This window comes from Theropithecus gelada, chromosome 19 (assembly GCF_003255815.1).
Source record: "Theropithecus gelada isolate Dixy chromosome 19, Tgel_1.0, whole genome shotgun sequence".
Classification (NCBI taxonomy): domain Eukaryota; kingdom Metazoa; phylum Chordata; class Mammalia; order Primates; family Cercopithecidae; genus Theropithecus; species Theropithecus gelada.
In genome coordinates this window covers 31,872,232-31,882,815 of record NC_037687.1, presented here as the reverse complement: position 1 = coordinate 31,882,815, position 10,584 = coordinate 31,872,232, and the positions used below count along the sequence as shown (strand labels likewise).

Here is a 10,584-nt window from a genome sequence, read left to right as displayed (position 1 = left end):
CTCATAGGTGGGAACTGAACAATGAGATCACTTGGACTCGGGAAGGGGAACATCACACACCAGGGCCTATCAGGGGGAGGGGGGAGGGGGGAAGGATTGCATTGGGAGTTATACCTGATGTAAATGACGAGTTGATGGGTGCTGACGAGTTGATGGGTGCAGCACACCAACGTGGCACAAGTATACATATGTAACAAACCTGCACGTTATGCACATGTACCCTAGAACTTAAAGTATAATAATAATAATAAATAAAAAAAAATAAATAAAATGCCCATTTCTCTTTCTAGTGTATTGCCAACAAAACAGTCAGGGGGATAATTCTTTTATAACGTAAATAAGAGTAAGTTACTTCCCTGCTCAAAACCTCCCAAATGCTTCTCATCTCATGCAAAATTACATATAAAACATGAATAAAATAAATTGAAGAAGACACAAATAAATAGAAAGATATCTTGTGTTCATGAATTAAAAGCATTAATATTGTTAAAATGTCCAGACTACCCAATGTGATTTCCAGAGTCAATGTAATCCCTATTAATCCCTGTCATACCAATGACAGCCTTCAGAGAAATAGAAAACACAGCCCTAAAATCCATGTGGAATCACAAAATCCCTCAAATAGCCAAGGCAGTTATGAACAGAAAGAACAAAGCTGAGGCATCACACTGATTTCAAACTATACTACAAAGTAATAGTAATTAAAACAGCATGCCAATTAAAATTAGTGTAAAAAAATGACTCATCAACCAATGGAAAAGAATAGAGCTCAGAAGTGAACCTATGCATTGTCAATTGATTTCTGACAAAGGTGTCAAAAATACACATTGGGAAGAGGACAGTCTCTTTAGTAATGGTATTGGGAAAACTGTACATTCATATGTATAAGAATGAAATTGGATTCTTATTTCACTCTATATACAAAAATCAACTCAAAATGGATTAAAGACTTGGACATAAGACCGGAAACTCTAAGCAATGAGAAGGAAACATAGGGGAAACACTACCCAATGTTGGTTTGGGCAATGATTGTATAGATTTGACCTCAAAACACAGACAACAAAAGCAAAAATAGACAAATAGGATCATGTCAGTATAGCTCTAATCTGCAAAGGAAACAATCAATAGAATGAAGAGATAACTACAGACTGGGAGAAAGTGTTTGAGGCCATACATCTGATAGGGGTTAATATCCAAATCCATAAGGAACTCAAACAACTCTATAGAAAGAAAACAAATAATCAGATTAAAAAATGGGCAGTGGCCCTGAGTAGACATTTCTCAAAAAAAAAAAAAAAGACATACAAATGGCCAGCAGGTATATGAAAATTGCTCAACATCGCTAATAACTAGAAAAATGCAAAGTAAAACCACAATGAGATTTCACCTCACAGCTATCAGAATGGCTGTTATAATAAAAGACAAAAGATAACAGGTGTTGATGAGAATGTGTAGAAAAGAGAGCCCTTGCACACAGTTGGTGAGAATGTCAATTAGTACCGTCATTATGAAAAACTGTCTGGAGCTTCCTCAGAAAACTAAAAGTAGAATTACTATATGATCAGCAATCCCAGTTTGGGTTTTTACCTAAAAGATTTGAAAGCAGTATGTCAGAGAGATGTCTGTTCTCCTATGTTCCTTGCAGCCTTATTCACAATAGCCGAGTTATGGAATCAACCTAAATGTCCATCAATAGATAAATGGATAAAGAAAATGTGGTGTATGTACCCAATAGAATACTATTCAGCCTTAAAAAAGAGGGAAATTTTGTCATTTGTGACAACATGGATGGAACTGGAGAACATTACGCTAAGTGAAATAGGGCAAGCCTAGAAAGACAAATATACCACATGTTCTCACTTATTTGTGGAATCCCCAAATTTCAAACTCAAGGAAGCAGGACAGTAGAATGGTGGTTACCAAAGGCTGTAGGAAGTGGGGTGTGGGTAATGGTGAGGCAACGATGCGCAAATGGTGCAAAACCTCTGGTAGGAGGAATAGTGTTTTTTTTTTTTTTCTTTTTGGTGATATATTGCCCAGGGTGGTAAACATAGTAAATGATAATGTGTTATACATTTTTAAATTGCTAAGATAATAAATTTCAAAATTTTTTTTTTTTTTTGAGACAGAGTCTCACTCTGTCACCCAGGCTAGAGTACAGTGGCACAATCTTGGCTCACTGCAGCCTCTGCCTCCCAAGTTCAAGTCATCCTTGTGCCTCAGCTTCCTGTGTAGCTGGGATTACAGGCACACACCACCACGCCCAACTAATTTTTGTATTTTTAGTAGGGGGGGGTTTTCACCATATTGGCCAGGCTAATCTTGAACTTCTGGCCTCAGGTAATCTGCCTGCCTTGACCTCCCAAAGTGCTGGGAGTACAGGCATGAACCACTGTGCCCAGCTGTAGATTTCGTATATTGTTACTACAGAAAATATTTGAGGTTACTGATTCAATTTTTCTGCATTATATTCATAAATCATAATATCACTTTGTTCCCCATACATATATACAACTCTAATTTGTAATTTATAATTTTTAAAAAGTTATTACTATAGTTCACAAGGTCCCACAGAATTTGGAACGCTGTTCACTCCCTGACTTCATCTCTAATACTCTTCCCCTTAAATTTTTTTTTTTTGAGATGGAGTCCCGCTCTGTCGTCCAGGCTGGAGTGCGGTGGTGCTATCTTGGCTCACTGCAAACTCTGCCTCCTGGGTTCACACCATTCTGCCTCAGCCTCCTGAGTAGCTGGGATTACAGGCTCATGCCACCACACCCAGCTAATTTTTGTATCTTTAGTAGGGACGGGGTTGCACCATATTGGCCAGGCTGGTCTCGAATTCCTGACCTCATGATCCAGCCTCCTCGGCCTCCCAAAGTGCGGGGATTGCAGGCGTGAGCCGCTGTTCCCCACCTTAAATTCTTTACTCCAGTCAAACCAACCTCCTTGCTGCTACTTGGATACAATCCTGCCTCCAGATCTTAAAGATAATTTGCTTCCCTCTATTTGGAATGCTCTTCTCTCACTTTCTACATGGCTCATTCCCTCATCTACTTCAAGCATTTGCTTAAATGTTGCCTTCTCAGTATAACCTCCCTGATCATCCTGTTTAACAATGGCAGCTCTTTTCTTTCTTCCACATTTCCTGCCCTCTTTGCCCTTTTTGTATAGCACTTATTACTCTCTGATATGCTATATATTTTACTTATTTTTTTTATCGTCTGTCTCTCCCTTACGAGAGTGTAAATGCCAGGTGGATAGTGGTTTTGATTCTTTTGGTCATAGTATATATCTAGTGCCTGGAACATAAGAGGTATTCAATTAATATTTGTTGAATGAAAGAATGACCACTATTTTACTATTTTATGTGATGTTAAAACATATGCTGCTTACATAAACATTAAACTTTCAGTCCGTCCCTTGCCTGTAAGACTCTCAACCATCAAGAGCCAAGGGGGCAAGAAAATTGTTCTGTTACTAAATCCTTAGTAATTCTTAGTAGTTCTGTATTCATTAGGCATTTAAATTTGATTCTTTATTCACTTTAAAAATATTGCACAGTCTTAGGAAATACCTTAAGTATAACTGCTCTTCTATCTTCCACCCCATCTCCAATAATCAAAACTATACAGTATGAAATAGGACATATAAAATACCCTCAAATATCATCTATTGGAGTCACCCATGTTGAAAATATGATTGTTTCATTTGGAATGTAATATGAATCAAGTATGATTTAGCTCTGCCAGGTTAGTTAAGAAACAAAACGATGAGAGACCTCACTGAGAAAATATCTTCTTTAAAGTGTGTATTGGAGAAGTAGAATCAGAAAATCAGGTCTTTCTTAGTTAATGTTTTATGTCTGAACAATGGTTTGCTTGGTCTCAGGTAGATGACCTTGTTCTCATTCTATCCTCAGGACTTTCTTCAATGCAGCCTTCATCTCCTTGTTTCGTAAGCTGTAAATCAGGGGGTTTAAGAAGGGGGTCACCACAGAATAGAACAAAGTTATAATCTTCTGAATTGCAGCTGGGTTATCAGTTGTGGGGCTCACATACATTGCCAATAGAGCCCCAAAGAATAAACACACTACTGTCAGATGAGATCCGCAGGTGGAAAAGGCCTTCTGCCGGCCAGCTGCTGAAGGGACTTTTAATACAGCTATCAGTAAAAGCATATAGGAGCCACAGATGTACAGAAGAGTGAGAATGATAATGAGGGAGCTCAGGATATAGAAGACGATCTCAGTGATAGGAGCTGGGGCACAGGACAGAGCCATCAATGGGTCCATGTCACACAAAAAGTGATTGATGATGTTGGGCCCACAGAAAGGCAATTGAGACAGTTGTACAGTGGAGACAGAGTAACTGAGGAATCCAAACACCCAGCAAAAAGACATCAATATGTAACAGAGTTGTGGGGTCATGATGGTTGGGTAGTGCAATGGGCGGCAGATAGCAAGGTACCGATCATATGCCATGATGCAGAGGAAGTATGCTTCTGTTGTACCAAGGGAAGTAAAAAAGTAGAATTGGAGGAAACAGCCAACAAAAGAGATGGTTTTTCTCTCTGAGAGGAAGTTGACTAGCATACTGGGTACAGTGGAGGTAACGTACAAGATTTCAAGGAAAGCAAACTTCCCTAGGAGAATATACATTGGGGTATGAAGCCGTTTGTCCAACCTCACAGCAAAGACAATGGTCCCGTTTCCTATTATGGTAAATACATAGATCACAAAGAACAGTGAGAAGAGGAAACTTTGCATCTCCTGACAACCAGGAAAGCCAAGGAGAACAAATTCCGTCACAGTGCTTGTCTTTGAATTGTTTATGAATTCCAGGGCTGTAGAGACGACAGAAAACACCATTTATACAAATAGTTTTGTTTTCTGAAAAACTCGTAGGGAATCTATGCTAGCTATATATGTTGGCTATTTGGCAATTAGTTTGCAACAACCCATCCACTGACTCCTAACTTTTATTCAGAAGCTACAAATCAACAATGCTAATGATCCCAAATTTCTTTCTTTTTTTTTTTTTGAGATGGAGTTTCGCTCTTGCTGCCCATGCTGGAGTGCAATGGCATGATCTCAGCTCACCACAACCTCCGCCTCCTGGGTTCAAGCGATTCTCCTGCCTCAGCCTCCCGAGTAGGTGGGATTACAAGCATGCACCACCATGCCCGACTACTTTTGTATTTTTAGTAGAGATGTGGTTTCTCCATGTTGGTCAAGCTTGTCTCAAACTCCTGACTTCAGGTGATCCACCCACCTCGGCCTCCCAAAGTGCTGGGACTACAGGAGTGAGCCATTGTGCCTGGTCCCAAGTTTCTTTAAAATTAGGCTTATAACAATAGAATATACATTATTTGGATATTTTTCATCAGTGGGTGATTTTTGAGAAATCTCCCTTCCCTTTGAAATTGTGAAAGCTCAGAACCATTATCCTCTATGAAAGCCAGCAAAGTGGCCATTTGTATTTCTTTTTCCCACCCATAGTTAATTATTTCTAGTAGAACAGCTGTTAGTTTGACTTAATTTTTAAACCAAGAATTAGGAGTAAAATAACTGCTTTTTCTGACATCTTTCCCGAGGTGGAAAATACTTGACATACTTCTCAGATACTTGAGAGCTATAAGTGACCATTATTCACTCTGTATTAGTGAATTTTAAGTCTAAGCATAGAATCCAAGAGAAAATATCATGGCAATATTTTTCTGGAGAGTAGAGAATTAATAGTTACCTGAGATTGTTCCTTGAGTTTACTTCACACTTTTAAACTTCCCTGTAAATAGAATTTCTACTACTGTAAACAAATGCAGTGTTTTGAATCATTTAAACATAAATCTCTCATTAAAATAAACAATTTGTTACAATATATTGTTCTGCTACAAGAATTCATTCTTGTACTTGTTATAGATTGTAGGTTTCAACATCTCAACTGTAATCTCTACTGTCCACCTACAAGAAACTCAGAATCTAGATAAGTTTGGAAGGTCAGTGATCAAAAGTCAAACAGAATGAGTAGGTAAAGAAAGTGTGGCATATGCACACAATGGAATACTCTTCAGCTTTTAAAAAAGAAGGATATCCTGTCATTTGTGACAACATGGATGAACCCAGGGACATGGTACTAAGTGAAAAAAGCCAGCCTCAGGAAGACAAATACTGCATGATTTCACTTATATGTATATGTGGAATCCAGAAAAGTTGAATTTATAGCAGCAGAGAGTAAAATGGTGGTTACAGGGACTGGGAGGTTGGGGAGATGTTGGTCAAAGGATATAAAACTTCAGTTAGATAGAAGAAATAAGTTCAAGAGCTCTATTGTATAACATGGATAACTATAGTTAATAATTATTTTTTTCTTGAAAATTGCTAAGAGAGTAGATTTTAAATGTTCTCACCACAAAAAAGTGGTAAGTATATGAGAAAACGCATATGTTCATTAGCTGGAGGTAGCCATTATACAATGTATACATATTTCAAAACAGCATGTTACACATAATAAATATACACAATTTTTATTTGTTAATTTAAAAAGTCAAACATAAATAAACATAGCTCTAAATGTTGCTAGTGGCAAATTCTTGCTGAACACAAATGATATTTTCTTTCATTTGGTGATGAAAGAAAATATATATGTAAAAAATATTCAATAAGCCTTCTCCAAATGTGAGGATATTTATTAACGTTAAGTTTTTCAATGCATTTCAAATGATCTAAAATGCTTATGTCTTGTTGTTTAAATTTATTAATGCTACACTGTTCAAAATTTACCAAAATACTGTAATTGTTTTTTATAATTATAAACATAAAAGATACAGAAAAAGATAAAAAAAATCCTACCTCCCAGAGAAAACAAATTTTAACTCTTTGGAGGAGTGTGCTCTTCTCTTCTTTATAATTAAAATGGAATTTTTCAAAATTAACTGTTTTATAATTTGTTTTTAAACAATATATTTGTCTTTTTTCCGTGTCAAAAATAGAGCTCTGAATCATCAACTCAATGGCTTCATTGTTCTTCTTGTCTATAGATTCAATCAACCCTCTAATGATAGATTTAGATTGTTATCAATGTTTTCTATTATAATCACCACTGTGATGAATACTCTTGGACATATATCTCAGTATCGTTTGACCCATAAAGCCTGAGCTTATCAAGATTTAAAAAATTAATAATTACACTTGTCAATATCGGATGTCTTAGATTTTGATGATGATTTTAGATATCCTTTTGATACCTATCATATGTTAAAGTCAGCAAGACAAAACTCTGTAACATATAAGAAATTTTCTGTTTAATATTTACATAGCATGTTATATATTTTTCTACTACAGCGTGCACCATAACGACCAAATCATATGGTTTCATGTTACCCTACAGACTGAAAATGTCTATAATTCACAAATGATGTTTAATTTATCTTTCATTTCTCAGATAACTCAGCTTCTGGTACACGGTAGACACTTGTTGAATAAATTAATGGTTGGGTGACTTTCAGACTTGCCAAGCCTGTCACCAAAAAAACTAATCTGAGTTTATGAACATCACCATCACTGAGTCCTCAGTCCGTACATCACTGGGCAGTCTTGTGTAACATGTCAGTTTGGTCACATTTAGCAAAATCACATTTAAACCTTGTGATCCACTAATTCTACCTTGCCTCATGACCCTGTCATTTGTGAGCGTCCACTCTAAATATTGGTCTCTCTAGTCATTTATATTTTCAAACATGTCATCACCATTTTGCTCAGTATTATCTTTATTCCATTTTTTTTTCTTTGTAAGGGCTCCCACTTTGTACTTGCTTCTTGGCAAATGACTCCACTCTTCATTCACCAATCCAGTTAGCATTTGCTAAAGCCAGAAACTTGAGAAACACTGAAGGAACCTTTTAATTCCATCACCTCCCATATGCGGTCAATCTCCAAATCCTGTTGATTTTCCTTCTCAAAGTATATATATATATATATATCTATATCTCCACACACCCACACACATATTTTTTTTGAGACAGAGTCTCACTCCCTCACCCAGGCTGTAGTGCGGTGGCGCAGTCTTGGTTTACTGCAAACTCTGTCTCCTGGGTTCAAGCAATTCTCTGCCTCAGCCTTCTGAGTAGCTGGAATTACAGGAATGTACCACTACGCCTGGCTAGTTCTGTATTTTTAGTAGAGATGAGGTTTTGCCATGTTGGCCAGGCTGGTCTCAAACCCCTGACCTCAAGTGATCCACCCACCCCAGCCTCCCAAAGTGCTGAGATTACAGGCATGAACCACCACCCCGGCCAATTTTCCTTCTCAAAGTTTTTCAACACTGTCTCGTGCACATGGTAGATCACTGTAAATGCTGGATGTTACCACATAAAGTTGGATAGTCCAGTGGTGGGATGCGGCAGCTACACGTATGAACTAGAAGGAAAAATGGGCTGCTCCTTAAGAAGAATTGGGAGCATACAGAGGAGCAAGATGGCCGAATAGGAACAGCTCCAGTCTCCAACTCCCAGTGCGAGCGACACAGAAGACCGGTGATTTCTGCATTTTCAACTGAGGTACTGGGTTCATCTCACTGGGGAGTGCCGGACCATCGGTGCTGGTCAGCTGCTGCAGCCCGACCAGCGAGAGCTGAAGCAGGGCGAGGCATCGCCTCACCTGGGAAGCACAAGGGGGAAGGGAATCCCTTTTTCCTAGCCAGGGGAACTGAGACACACAACACCTGGAAAATCGGGTAACTCCCACCCCAATATTGCGCTTTAAGCAAACAGGCACACCAGGAGATCATATCCCACACCTGGCCGGGAGGGTCCCACGCCCACGGAGCCTCCCTCACTGCTAGCACAGCAGTCTGTGATCTACCGGCAAGGCAGCAGCGAGGCTGGGGGAGGGGCGCCCACCATTGCTGAGGCTTAAGTAGGTAAACAAAGCTGCTGGGAAGCTCCAACTGGGTGGAGCTCACAGCAGCTCAAGGAAACCTGCCTGTCTCTGTAGACTCCACCTCTGGGGACAGGGCACAGTAAAAAATAAACGCAGCAGAAGCCTCTGCAGACGCAAACGACTCTGTCTGACAGCTTTAAAGAGAGCAGTGGATCTCCCAACATGGAGGTTGAGATCTGAGAAGGGACAGACTCCCTGCTCAAGTGGGTCCCTGACCCCTGAGTAGCCTAACTGGGAGACATCCCCCACTAGGGGCAGTCTGACACCCCACACCTCACAGGGTGGAGTACACCCCTGAGAGGAAGCTTCCAAAGCAAGAATCAGACAGGTACACTCGCTGTTCAGCAATATTCTATCTTCTGCAGCCTCTGCTGCTGATACCCAGGCAAACAGGGTCTGGAGTGGACCTCAAGCAATCTCCAGCAGACCTACAGCTGAGGGTCCTGACTGTTAGAAGGAAAACTATCAAACAGGAAGGACACCTACACCAAAACCCCATCAGTACATCACCATCATCAAAGACCAGAGGCAGATAAAACCACAAAGATGGGGAAAAAGCAGGGCAGAAAAGCTGGAAATTCAAAAAATAAGAGTGCATCTCCCCCGACAAAGGAGCGCAGCTCATCGCCAGCAACGGATCAAAGCTGGATGGAGAATGACTTTGACGAGATGAGAGAAGAAGGCTTCAGTCCATCAAATTTCGCAGAGCTAAAGGAGGAATTACGTACCCAGCACAAAGAAACTAAAAATCTTGAGAAAAAAGTGGAAGAATTGATGGCTAGAGTAATTAATGCAGAGAAGGTCATAAACGAAATGAAAGAGATGAAAACCATGACACGAGAAATACGTGACAAATGCACAAGCTTCAGTAACCAACTCGATCAACTGGAAGAAAGAGTATCAGCGATTGAGGATCAAATGAATGAAATGAAGCGAGAAGAGAAACCAAAAGAAAAAAGAAGAAAAAGAAATGAACAAAGCCTGCAAGAAGTATGGGATTATGTAAAAAGACCAAATCTACGTCTGATTGGGGTGCCTGAAAGTGAGGGGGAAAATGGAACCAAGTTGGAAAACACTCTTCAGGATATCATCCAGGAGAACATCCCCAACCTAGTAGGGCAGGCCAACATTCAAATCCAGGAAATACAGAGAACGCCACAAAGATACTCCTTGAGAAGAGCAACCCCAAGACACATAATTGCCAGATTCACCAAAGTTGAAATGAAGGAAAAAATCTTAAGGGCAGCCAGAGAGAAAGGTCGGGTTACCCACAAAGGGAAGCCCATCAGACTCACAGCAGATCTCTCGGCAGAAACTCTCCAAGCCAGAAGAGAGTGGGGGCCAATATTCAACATTCTTAAAGAAAAGAATTTTAAACCCAGAATTTCATATCCAGCCAAACTAAGTTTCACAAGTGAAGGAGAAATAAAATCCTTTACAGATAAGCAAATGCTTAGAGATTTTGTCACCACTAGGCCTGCCTTACAAGAGACCCTGAAGGAAGCACTCAACATGGAAAGGAACAACCGGTACCAGCCATTGCAAACACATGCCAAAATGTAAAGACCATTTAGGCTAGGAAGAAACTGCATCAACTAACGAGCAAAATAACCAGTTAATATCATAATGGCAGGATCAAGTTCACA

General features: G+C 39.6%; 1 protein-coding gene across 1 annotated transcript; it reads right to left on the bottom strand.

Annotated features, from left to right (window-relative positions):
- Positions 1-3,907: 3,907 nt before the first annotated feature.
- Positions 3,908-4,870, bottom strand: LOC112611939 (olfactory receptor 11H4-like). Its single transcript, XM_025365893.1, has one exon. It carries the CDS (start codon positions 4,868-4,870, stop codon positions 3,908-3,910), a length of 963 nt encoding a protein of 320 aa, XP_025221678.1.
- Between the last annotated feature and the right edge of the window lie 5,714 nt (positions 4,871-10,584).

Coding starts and splice junctions, on each gene's coding strand:
- LOC112611939 (XM_025365893.1), bottom strand. CDS start 4,870: ATGGTGTTTTCTGTCGTCTCTACAGCCCTGGAATTCATAAACAATTCA.